The sequence below is a fragment of the Taurulus bubalis genome (genome assembly GCF_910589615.1).
Source record: "Taurulus bubalis genome assembly, chromosome: 14".
NCBI lineage: Eukaryota > Metazoa > Chordata > Actinopteri > Perciformes > Cottidae > Taurulus > Taurulus bubalis.
Window position 1 is genome coordinate 2,423,194 of NC_136602.1, and position 13,154 is coordinate 2,436,347.

Here is a 13,154-nt window from a genome sequence, read left to right on the forward strand (position 1 = left end):
AATTCAAACGGGATCAAAAAAACTCTCGCCCTTGACTTATCATACACATTTATTAATTTCTTTCCCACAGAAAAGGGGCGAGACTTCACCTCACCATAGAGAAGTCCGACCCCGGTCCGGTGGTAACCGTGCACGTGACCGCGCTCACTTCGTTTGACCCCTCACTGAAGGTCACGAGCTCCTTCTGTGTCGCTCTGCGATGTCGTCTCCTGGAGATATGCATCTGTGGTTGTGTGTTCTGGCTCTTCACCCTTTTTGTCCTGTCCCTCCTCTGCAGACTCGGGTTTCACTCCTCCGCCGGTCAGATGGCGTTTTGCCTGGCTGAGCTGCACTTGTGGTCCACCAAGAGCTCACTCCAAGTCAAAGGTAGCGCCTCTCACCACGTCCTCCATCTTGTTCCCCTCTCACCTCTCCGTCTTGCTCCGGCTCTCTCCGTCATCGCTCACTTTGTTTTCACACCAACATCTACTTCAACAATCTGTCTGTCAGTCAACACCGACGCTCACTCTCTTCTCTTCGCTCTCTTCAAATTCTCCTGCTGTCGATTTTTATTTGTTGCATGACGTGACCTTTTATTTTAAGGTTTTTGGAGACCATGTGCTTGTTTTCGTTTTGTATCCCAACACTTTTGTGTAAGTCATTTATTTTTAATATTGTCAAAAAAGAGTTTTAACTCTGTATGTGAAGCACCTTGAGATTTTGTTTGTATTTTTAAATGTGATATACAAATGACATTTATTATTATTATTATGACTAATAGGGATGACACCGTTCCACACTTCTTTTGAATTTTCAATTAGTTTTTGAAATTTTATTCTAGTCTTGACTTTTTGATTTAATTTAAGTTTAATTGGAAATAAATAAACCATATAGCAGGGTATGCTTCAGGGCGGGGCTTACTGTGATTGACAGGTCTCTCTACCAGAGATGTCTACGCCGTCAAATATGGTCACTTTCGTACATGCAGATGGTCGTAATCCAAGATGGCGACAGCAAAAATCTGCGTCGCGATGACGACGTCCACTTCTTAAATACAGTCTGTGGTTGCAGCACATTTAGCGAATGCCGTCTGCAGCGTTCTGCCTAAACTCTGGATCAATTTAGGACAAAATGTCCGTCACCATTAGTCACAGGTTTGAAAAATGCCAAAGTTCTCCTTCAGCGTGTGTCGAGTTAGCTGCACATCACGCCGCCTGCATCTCCATCAAGCATACGATGAAGTAAATCATTAAGAAATGTCAAACGGCATGGGCGGGGCTTAAGTGACTTTTCCCTGCAGTTTTCGTGCGTTTTCTTTCCTGCTCGCCACCTATCGGCTCATCTCCTCTGTCAGACGGAAATGCTCTGTTCTTCATTTTCTTGTTTTCTCCTCCCTTCAATTCTGCCTTGTCGTTCACAGTCTGCTGAGCTTCAGACGAAGATAGTGTCTCTCGGAGGCTGACTCGTGTTGTGTGTGTGTGTGTGTGTGTGTGTGTGTGTGTGTGTGTGTGTGTGTGTGTGTGTTTATGTGGATACACAACGGTATGACAGGGTGTGCATCCCAGGTGATGGTGACATATCCTTATTTGTTTTGGTGTTTTTTTCTTCCTGCTTTTGTGTGTCTTGTGCTATCTCTCTGGAAAAATGTGGAGGGATACATCTGAGCGAAGAGGCCTGGTCTCTGAGGCGTGACGCTCCTATCACCTCCGTCCCTTACATCATATACGTCAGCCTGGGAAAAAACAACAACAACAATAATATGGATTCACAAACACACACGTATTCTGTGTAAGAATAATCACGACTTGTGAGTTTATTTTGCTCCGCACGAGAAGACCTTGATAAGTTTGTCTCGTAGACTAGTTTCATGTTTGGGATGTCGTGCAGGCCGACGACAGTTTGGATCACTTCCTGTTTTCGGAGCTCGTGACCTTCAGTGCAGAAGGGTGAACGTGTTTGACTCAAGGTGGTTTTTCACACTCTTCTGCTGAAAGGAAGGAAGAACATCCTGGTCTGATATCACACCTCCCGTGTTTTGAATGGACTTGATAGTGAAGCAGTAAAAAAGACAAATACAAAAAAGCATTTTCAAATTCATAGACTATGTAATTGGATCTTTACTGGAAAAAAAGATCTCAGTCCAGAAAAGCTGACGATCATAGTTTTTGTTTGATATCAAACAAACGAAAGCACCGTGCCAGTAAAATCTGTTGACTCCAACGTAATAATAGTTTTTGAATTTTCAATAAATTTGTATTTTATATATATTGTATGGTTCCAGTTTAGTTTCAGTTCTTCAGAAAGGTCAACATTTGATTTGATTGATCCGATCCTTTTAGCCGTTGTCCTCATAAGTTTGACTCTTAGTGGAGCCATTTGATTTTGCGTCATTGCCAATATTTATTTATATATTTCCGTGTTTTTTTCTTGTTGCAGTTTAAGAACACTAGTCATTTTTTAATCGGAGAAAAAATAGGTTGTTATTGGCGGATACTCAAGGTTATAGAATCACTATCCGTGTCAGAAATGGAAGAAGTGGCATTAAGCTATTACTTATAGTGGTGTGTGTGTGTGTGTGTTTGCGTGCATGTGTGCATGTGTGTGTGTGTGCATGTGTGCATGTGTGCGTGTGTGTGTGTGTGTGTGCCATCAGCTCTCCCGTTGTATTAGTGTGACCCGGCCTCAGCAGCAGCAACAGTGGTGGAGCGATAAAGAAACGATGTGTTGGGCGAATCCGAGTCCGGCTGCTTATGGTTTTGAGGCCTGCAGGAATAACACTGACAAAAATAAATAAAAAGGCTCCGCTCAGCAGTTTGTGTGTGTGTGTGTGTGTGTGTGTGTGTGTGTGTGTGTGTGTGTGTGTGTTGATCATATGTGTATGTAGCCGCCTGCTGAGTCTGTGTGTGTCTACTTTAAATGTATATGTTGCATGTGTGTAAATCTGTCCCTCAGGTGGGTTGAGGCACTCTCGTCTTTATTAATACCCCTTTACCCCCCCCTCCATCCAGTCTCGCTCGGACCCCCCAGCCCACCTTCCTCCTCCTCCTCCTCCTCCTCCCTCACTGGGTCTTATCTAAACTGGTGCTGGCAGACGGGACAGGCCACTGGCTGATAGCGATTGTTTATCCCACGGTGCGAAATTGCTGATCTGTCTTCTGCTTTTCCCTGACAGCGAGATGTTCATCTCTCTCTCTCTCTCTCTCTCTCTCTCTCTCTCGCCCCACAGATACAGATATTGGCACCTATCAGTACTATGATAAAGGAGAGCCAGGTAAATAGTGTTTGTATTGGATGTCTGTTTGTGTTTAAGATAAGTTTGTCTTGTTTTTTTGTTGTTTTTTTTGGGGGAGGGACGTATGTGATTTCCTTATATATGAAGAAGGGCTTTACGCCGCCTCCCATAAGCTGCAAACACACGGACACACAACCCACCGGCATCACCACACATACACCGAGAGGCTATTAGTACGTAGGATTTGCACCCTAAAGCCGTATGCACATACCACACACACACACACACACACACACACACACACACACACACACACACACACACACACACACACACACACACACACACACACAGGTTATTAGGCCTCCGTGGTTCTATCTCTGACTCTGACGTGTTCCTGTTGACCCGGGGTCCTGACACACAGCGATAGGGGAAACTAAACTGTTGACTTTCTCCTGGATCACATAGCAAGAGGCCCCATGTAGCCTCTTATTGCCTCGGGCTGGAGGCTTCTCTCACTACCAGGAAGTGATCACATCCCTAAAATGTACTCAGTGCGGCTCGAGGACAGTTGTGACATGTTTGTCTTTATCTGAGTGCAGCATCTTAAAAATAAGATTCAAGTGAGTCATTCACAATTATACTAACGCTCAACTACAGCTCAAAATAAAGGTAAAATATGTCCAAAATTTGATGCACTTTGTTTGCAAAATATATGTTAGAGTTTATAAACTTATTTTCCTTTATGAAATGTCTTTATCCGTCACAATTAGTGTGACTGTTAAACATAAAGATAACATAAAGAATGTAAATGAAATAGAAGAAAAATATATTTCAAGTTTATTAAGTTTGATGTGGTATAAAACAAATCCTTTGTTATATTTATAGTTGAGAGTTGAGATTTTTTAAAACACATCTTTGGTCATAATGTGAAACCCGTTCAAAAATAAATGGAAAAACAAACAAATATGCATCAAAAGCTAATTATCTTGGTTCCCCCGGTGATAACCAACAATATCATGCATGACATCATCCGTGTCATGCTGCGTTCTAAGCCCGCCCACTTTTTTTAGCGGTCCAATCAAATGCAAGAACCAAAACAACGAGATCAAAGCAGCTAAAACACTCTTTCTGGGTTCATCACCATGAGCAACATCTTTCCCATTTGATCCATTATTAATATAGATTATAGATTAGAGCAGCTTTAAGTGCATGCACCAGATCTTTAAAGACATGCAGTAAATACCTGTCTCTTCATTTCCCGCCGTTCCTCCATCACTTCTGTGTGTTTTCTGTAGTGTCTCTCCATCGTCTGTGTCTTCTCTTTTGTTCCTGTGCATGTCTCAGATGTTTCCGCCTCTCTTTCATTGGTTTCCACCTCTTTGTCTCGTTTAAAAACACACATATTTGCGTTCTTTCGTGTTTTATGCACAGTGTGTCTCGTCCTCTCTCCTCACGGGGTTCCCCTCCCTCCTCTCTCATCCCAGAAGCTGCCTTCTCTTTCATTCCAATCTTCAGTGGAGAGACGACGCTCTCGCTCCGAATCCTTTCATTTGGAGGATTACTAAAGTGTGGCTTGATATCAGAGTGGAGGGAGGAGGAGGAGGAGGAGGAGGGCGGGCAGAATCACCATCCAGAAGCATCACAACATTTTTACTCGGTGGTGTTGCGATGGCTCAGGTCATGATACAAAATGCATTTACAGGAGATTAGATTCAAGTATGTTTGTTTGAAGTTTTGCATTTCTCTTAACGTCGATGTAAGCGCTCATTCTCTCTCCTGACCCCCAGGGGGCGACTCCTCTGGTTGTATAGAAGTATATGCTTCATGTGTTAAAGCTGCATTCTCTCTAATGACCACCAGGGGGTGACTCCTCTGGTTGTATAGAAGTCTATATAAATGACTCTCTCTTGATGTATTCCCTCAGTAAACATTGTAAACATGAGTTTATGTCTCAATCTCTAGTTTCAAGTCTTCTTCAATACAGCATGATGTTCATTTAGTAAATGATGGTCATTTAGAGTCAAACAGACCATAAAGCAGGGGATGCTTTATGGGCGGGGCTTACTGTGATTGACAGGTCGACACCAGAGACGTATACCTCACTCCTCACAAGTCCAGATATGGTCACTTCCTGTTTATTTAATTCAAATTAAACAACATGGCGACGGCAACATCACTGAACTTGAGGCTTCAAAACATCATGACTACGTCCACTTCTTATATACAGTAAAAAAAAAAAGACATTTAATAAAAAATATACTACCTCAATATTTAGGCCCGTAATACAAAAAGGTACCTTGCACTCCAAAACGTCTCTGTAACTTAAAATATTCATAACTAGATACGTATAATAACAACAACAAAGAAGTAGGTATTGTTTATTAAGTGTTTATTGCTCATAAATAGCTCATCTGCTTAATCAGAACTGTGTGAGAGTAGTTTGATCACATTAAAGTGACGTCGACTACGTTTACGTGCACAAATGCGAAGCTCATCACTAGTAAAACAGAATATTGCACAAATATTCCCATTTATGTGCAACCCTGCATGCTCTTTAAATCACTTCAATTTCCCTCCTTTTCCAGCTGCCGTGGCGTTCCCTTGTTTTCGTGGTTCTGCAACAGGCTTGCAAACTGTTGGCCAGTTGGTTTGTGTACAGCCCACAGAGCCGGCTGGAAACAGGCAAAATGCCCTAAAAACCTCAATTGAGATGCACGCTCTGAATGAGCTGTTTACGTGCACAAACGAAATCCTCTTAGACCAGAATAATATCGGCACATCCCACATGTCTTAATCTGAAAACCTCACATGGAGTGAAGACTAATTGAGAACAATGCTTGCACGACACGTATCAAATTCAGAATATTGTCATTTTGTGTGCAAATGGTGCTGAACTCTGATTGGTCCGTGGAAGTAAAAAATAAACAGCGTTTACGACATGAATTCAACCTTCATGAATTGTTTGTTCGTGTTGAAACTGTTTCAGAGACGTGTTTTCTTTAACTCGCATGGTCGTTTTTTTTTTGCATCATGCAGTCTGTGGTGCTCTTAAATCGTATTATACAGGCTCTATTATTTTGTCCACCTCATATGAGGGTGGGTTGAGCAGCAGAAACACCGGTACACCAGTTCACCGCCTCGTTCAGGGATCTTACTGTCATGGAAAACCTGGAAAAGTCATGTAAATGTGTTATATTTATGTGTTCATGACGTTCATTTACGCTGAGTTTAAAATAATTAATATGCTTTTAAAAGAAAGACTCAAAATATAAGCAGGCATACATTCAGGCATCTATATAAATGTTTATTCTTTTAATCAAACTATTGTCTCATTCATTTGTGTCTTTGAAGGTTTACTGTATGCTTTGTATTCTCATTGTTAGTTTAAATACTACATTTACTCACTTTTTACTGTTTACACCCAGATTTCACTAAATGTTTGCTCATGGAGATTTGGTTTAAAGTCATGGAAAAGTCATGAAATCCATTGGTCAGAATGTGGATGAACCCTGGCTGTGTATCTCTTCACTGATTGGTTGATGACAGAAGTGTTGTTATTCTCTGGAGCGTCAGTTCCCCGGCTCTCCACTAGAGGTAGACCCAGGCTCGTTGGAGCTGCTCGAGGGTCCCGTCCCTCCTCCCCCAGAGTAGGGGCCCTGTCCGGGCCCCCCTCACCCCCTCACCCTCCTATCTGATTAATACCACTAATCCTAGAGGTGTCCCAGCTGCCAGAGAGGCCGACCACTACGCGGGCCCTCCGTCCTCCTAGGGGCCGGTCACTACGAGGCCGGTCACTAAGAGGCCCGACCACTACGAGGCCCGGTCACTACGAGGCCCGACCACTACGAGGCCCGGTCACTACGAGGCCCGGTCACTACGAGGCCCGACCACTACGAGGCCCGGTCACTACGAGGCCCGGTCACTACGAGGCCCGACCACTACGAGGCCCGGTCACTACGAGGCCGGTCACTACGAGGCCCGACCACTACGAGGCCGGTCACTACGAGGCCCGGTCACTACGAGGCCCGACCACTACGAGGCCGGTCACTACGAGGCCGGTCACTACGAGGCCCGACCACTACGAGGCCCGGTCACTATGAGGCCGGTCACTACGAGGCCCGGTCACTACGAGGCCCGACCACTACGAGGCCCGGTCACTATGAGGCCGGTCACTACGAGGCCCGGTCACTACGAGGCCGGTCACTACGAGGCCCGGTCACTACGAGGCCCGGTCACTACGAGGCCCGGTCACTACGAGGCCCAACCACTACGAGGCCGGTCACTACGAGGCCGGTCACTACGAGGCCCGGTCACTACGAGGCCGGTCACTACGAGGCCCGACCACTACGAGGCCGGTCACTACGAGGCCGGTCACTACGAGGCCGGTCACTACGAGGCCCGACCACTACGAGGCCGGTCACTACGAGGCCGGTCACTACGAGGCCGGTCACTACGAGGCCCGACCACTACGAGGCCGGTCACTACGAGGCCCGGTCACTACGAGGCCGGTCACTACGAGGCCGGTCACTACGAGGCCCGACCACTACGAGGCCGGTCACTACGAGGCCGGTCACTACGAGGCCCGGTCACTACGAGGCCCGGTCACTACGAGGCCCGACCACTACGAGGCCGCTCACTACGAGGCCGGTCACTGCGAGGCCGGTCACTGCGAGGCCGCTCATTACGAGGCCGGTCACTGCGAGGCCGGTCACTACGAGGCCCGACCACTACGAGGCCCGGTCACTACGAGGCCCGGTCACTACGAGGCCCGGTCACTACGAGGCCGGTCACTACGAGGCCCGGTCACTACGATGCCGGTCACTACGAGGCCCGGTCACTACGAGGCCTGACCACTACGAGGCCCGGTCACTATGAGGCCCGACCACTACGAGGCCGGTCACTACGAGGCCTCATGCAGCAGGGTGGGATGTTTGGGCTCCAGCTTAGTTTGAGTTTTAAACGTGTTGTGTTTCATATTAATTCAAAATATAACCGCCCTTCTTTTTTATTTGTATTATTTTCTGCAGCAAATCCCCTGAAGCATCACTATTACAACGAGAAACTGGGTTTCTGTGAAGGTACGTTCTCAACGGGGACTCAGAGTGATCGTATGTGTGTGTGTGTGTGTGTGTGTGTGCGTGCACGCGCGTGTGTGTGTGTGTGTGTGTGTGTGTGTGTGTGTGTGTGTGTGTGTGTGTGTGTGTGTGTGTGTGTGTGGGTCCTATACCATCCGGATGACCATCTTTTTAGTAATCACAGTCGACTGTCCCACGTCCTCGTTTCTCTCTGATTTTCACCCAGTAGTAGAATACTAGTGGAACACAAACACCCAGTAGTGGAATACTAGTGGAATACAAACACCCAGTAGTGGAATACTAGTGGAACACAAACACCCAGTAGTAGAATACTAGTGGAATATAAACACCCAGTAGTAGAATACTAGTGGAACACAAACACCCAGTAGTGGAATACTAGTGGAACACAAACACCAAGTAGTGGAATACTAGTGGAACACAAACACCCAGTAGTAGAATACTAGTGGAACACAAACACCCAGTAGTGGAATACTAGTGGAACACAAACACCCAGTAGTGGAATACTAGTGGAACACAAACACCCAGTAGTGGAATACTAGTGGAACACAAACACCCAGTAGTGGAATACTAGTGGAATATAAACACCCAGTAGTGGAATACTAGTGGAACACAAACACCCAGTAGTGGAATACTAGTGGAACACAAACACCCAGTAGTGGAATACTAGTGGAACACAAACACCCAGTAGTGGAATACTAGTGGAATATAAACACCCAGTAGTGGAATACTAGTGGAACACAAACACCCAGTAGTGGAATACTAGTGGAACACAAACACCCAGTAGTGGAATACTAGTGGAATATAAACACCCAGTAGTGGAATACTAGTGGAACACAAACACCCAGTAGTGGAATACTAGTGGAATATAAACACCCAGTAGTGGAACACAAACACCCAGTAATGGAATACTAGTGGAACACAAACACCCAGTAGTGGAATACGAGTGGAATACAAACACCCAGTAGTGGAATACTAGTGGAACACAAACACCCAGTAGTGGAATACTAGTGGAACACAAACACCCAGTCGTGGAATACTAGTGGAATATAAACACCCAGTAGTGGAATACTAGTGGAATATAAACACCCAGTAGTGGAATACTAGTGGAATACAAACACCCAGTAGTGGAATACTAGTGGAACACAAACACCCAGTAGTGGAATACCAGTGGAATACAAACACCCTTATCAGGAGACGAACACTCATCCCCTCCCTCCCCCTCCCCCCCTCTCTCTCTCTCTCCCTCCCTCCCTCATTTGCATCTGTTTACCTCTCTCTTCCCACTCGTTCTTAATAGAGAATCCCACTCCTTAATGGTTCGTTTCAGTTAAGATGTAAAGGACTGTAAAATACCCCCCCCCCCCCCCTCACACACACACACACACACACACACACACACACACACACACACACACACACACACAACTTCATGTATGTGCGTGGGCAGAAGCAGATGCACAAATTCATTTAGCTGTGTTTCCTTCACATCTCCCGCCCTGTGTTTAACCACCAGAGATGGGCCTCACTGGGAGGTTGCATTGGGAGATCACTCAACTCAAGAGCGCCAAAAGTCCTCACGATTACAATATTCACTTCTCCTCCAGGACCTGTGTGTGTGTGTGTGTGTGTGTGTGTGTGTGTGTGTGTGTGTGTGTGTGTGTGTGTGTGTGTGTGTGTGTGTGTGTGTTTTATTTCATTTTTTTCATTTGAAGGGCCGTTTTTTTTGTTGCTTTCAGTAGAATATTTATTTCTTTAGGAGCTAAATCAATCTGTTAGCAGCAGATTTGAGACTTTTGCTGCTTTGGGGATAAGGTAGTCTGAAATATACAACTTTAACTTCATCAATGTAGTTTCTGAAGCGTTTTACTTTAAGTTTTTGTGTATTTTTTGTGTTGATGATCATTAAATTGGCCGATATATTAAATATCTAAATAACCAGGTTTCTCTCAGTTCCTCTTGGTTCCTCTTGGTTCCTCTCGGTTCCTCTCGGTTCCTCTTGGTTACTCTCAGTTCCTCTTGGTTCCTCTCGGTTCCTCTCGGTTCCTCTTGGTTACTCTCAGTTCCTCTTGGTTCCTCTCGGTTCCTCTTGGTTCCTGTTGGTTCCTGTTGGTTCCTCTCAGTTCCTATCGGTTCCTGTAGGTTCCTCTCGGTTCCTCTTGGTTCCTCTTGGTTCCTGTTGGTTCCTATTGGTTCCTCTCAGTTCCTCTCGGTTCCTCTTGGTTCCTCTTGGTTCCTGTTGGTTCCTCTTGGTTCCTGTTGGTTCCTGTTGGTTCCTCTCGGTTCCTGTTGGCTCCTGTAGATTCCTCTCGGTTCCTCTGGGTGCCTGTTGGTTCCTGTTGGTTCCTCTTGGTTCCTCTTGGTTCCTCTCAGTTCCTGTCGGTTCCTCTTGGTTCCTGTTGGTTCCTCTTGGTTCCTCTCAGTTCCTGTTGGTTCCTCTTGGTTCCTGTTGGTTCCTGTTGGTTCCTCTCAGTTCCTATCGGTTCCTGTAGGTTCCTCTCGGTTCCTCTTGGTTCCTGTTGGTTCCTCTTGGTTCCTGTTGGTTCCTATTGGTTCCTCTCAGTTCCTCTCGGTTCCTCTTGGTTCCTCTTGGTTCCTGTTGGTTCCTCTTGGTTCCTGTTGGTTCCTCTCGGTTCCTGTTGGCTCCTGTAGATTCCTCTCGGTTCCTCTGGGTGCCTGTTGGTTCCTCTTGGTTCCTCTTGGTTCCTCTCAGTTCCTGTCGGTTCCTCTTGGTTCCTGTTGGTTCCTCTTGGTTCCTCTCAGTTCCTGTCGGTTCGTCTTGGTTCCTGTTGGTTCCTGTTGGTTCCTCTTGGTTCCTCTCAGTTCCTGTCGGTTCGTCTTGGTTCCTGTTGGTTCGTCTTGGTTCCTGTTGGTTCCTCTTGGTTCCTCTCAGTTCCTGTCGGTTCCTCTTGGTTCCTGTCGGTTCCTCTTGGTTCCTGTTGGTTCCTCTTGGTTCCTGTTGGTTCCTCTTGGTTCCTCTTGGTTCCTGTTGGTTCCTCTTGGTTCCTCTTGGTTCCTGTTGGTTCCTCTCAGTTCCTGTCGGTTCCTCTTGGTTCATGTTGGTTCCTCTTGGTTCATGTCGGTTCCTGTCGGTTCCTGTTGGTTCCTGTTGGTTCCTCTTGGTTCCTCTTGGTTCCTGTCTCAGTAACACGTGGTGCTTCTACGGGGAACCTCAAAGGAATACTTCACCCACAAAATGATCATCTAACCGTTTCATGGTCACTTTATTGTATCACCGTTGTTTTTTGTGTATTTTTTTTACGTTTCATTCGTCTCCTTTTGAAAAAGTAAACATTAAATACATAAACAGACTCGTTCAGATCGTCCTGAGAAATTAAGTTCTCCTCACTTTAAGAGTGAAAGACTGATTCTGTGTTATTGAACTGAAAGTAGTGCTGCATAAGCAAATCTTCAATTAATCTGAAGTTAAAAAGCTAAATTGCATAGTTTTAGTGCTCACCTCTTCAAGTTGCTCGTTTTGTCCGATCAACAGTCCAAAAATCAAAAGTAAGTTCCCTCAACATGAAAACAAATGTTTTGGCCTTTTTGCTCGATTAGAAACTATCATCAAACATTTCTTCCTGATGAACAAATCGATGAATTGGCTAATTTGGGTTTTTGTGATAAAAAAGAAGCAAAAAAGTTCAACCCGTTGCTCTGTCCAGATCCAGCAATGCATTGTGGGACGCCTGCGTCATGTACCTGCATCCCTTTATCTGTCTTGTCACCACCTTTTTCATACGTAGATCTCGACTCGCGATATAGAGTTGAACCCTTTTAGCCTCTCTGGTTTTTGTTGCCACATTCTTCTGAATTCCCATGAGGGTCTTTTAAAAAAACACAATATATATATTTCTCCTCCGTCTCGGCTTAAAAGTCACATGATCTTTAGGAGTGTGTGTTTTCCCTTCGCAGCTCGAGGCTATTCGTGGACCCCCAGGAACCGCCGACCGGAGAAGCTCCGTGATTCGCTGAAGGAGTTGGAGGTACCCTTCCTCCTCCTCCTCTTCCTCCCTCTGGGGACCTTCAGAGTTTTCCCTTTCCGAAACGGCCGATTGATTAACAAATAGGGGCATTCTCTCTCTTCCTCCCGCTCCCGTCACTCTCCCTGTCGCTCCCGTTTGTTCTCCCCTCTGCCGCTCCTCTCTCATCACCTCTCTTTCGGCCGGGCTCTGTCATCGAGGGGGATATTTGAGGGGATCAGGGGGCTGCCTCCTCTTCCTCCCTCCCTCCTCTTCCTCTCCCTCATTCATCCGTCCTCTCCCCTCTGTACTTGTGGCAGTACAGACCTAGCTTTGTTTGCTGGAACCTGTCTGTGGCTGTTACACACACACACACACACACACACACACACACACACACACACACACACACACACACACACACACTCCCCTCCCATCCACCTCCCTCCTCTCACCCGTAACCATTGTCTGAAACTAGAAACACCCCAGCTCACCTCCACACCTCCTCCTCTCTCTCCTCCGTCCCTCTCTCCTCCCATCCAATCACCCCAGCTGGGTTTGGAATGTTGCAGGAATGACTGACCTTACACACACACACACACACACACACACACACACACACACACACACACACACACACAAGCAGTCCTTATCTGCATCCCCCTTCGTGAGCAGGACCTGCTGCAGCGGTCACCGGTGGTGACAAGTGTCCGGTGCCGAGTTCATGTCTAAAAGACAATTAATGCAACTAAGCACTAAGTTTGTGTTCATGTTGGCGCCCCCTGTGGACGAAAGTGGTAGTGCCTCTGAGCCCCAGGGTCCCTTTAGACAACCTCTAACCTCCAATGAGGAGCTTTTAAGAAGAACTATAGACCCAGACCATCT

At 46.1% G+C, this 13,154-nt stretch overlaps 1 protein-coding gene across 1 annotated transcript in view; it reads left to right on the plus strand.

Annotated features, from left to right (window-relative positions):
• The first annotated feature begins 295 nt into the window (after window positions 1-295).
• The window catches only part of wdpcp (WD repeat containing planar cell polarity effector), a 54,505-nt gene continuing 41,646 nt past the window's right edge, over window positions 296-13,154 (plus strand). The window contains exons 1-4 of the mRNA XM_079229785.1: window positions 296-366; window positions 3,206-3,250; window positions 8,242-8,292; window positions 12,223-12,293. Of these exons, the coding sequence (XP_079085911.1) occupies window positions 306-366; window positions 3,206-3,250; window positions 8,242-8,292; window positions 12,223-12,293 (228 nt within the window). The 5' untranslated portion in view covers window positions 296-305. The remainder of the gene's footprint in view (window positions 367-3,205; window positions 3,251-8,241; window positions 8,293-12,222; window positions 12,294-13,154) is intronic.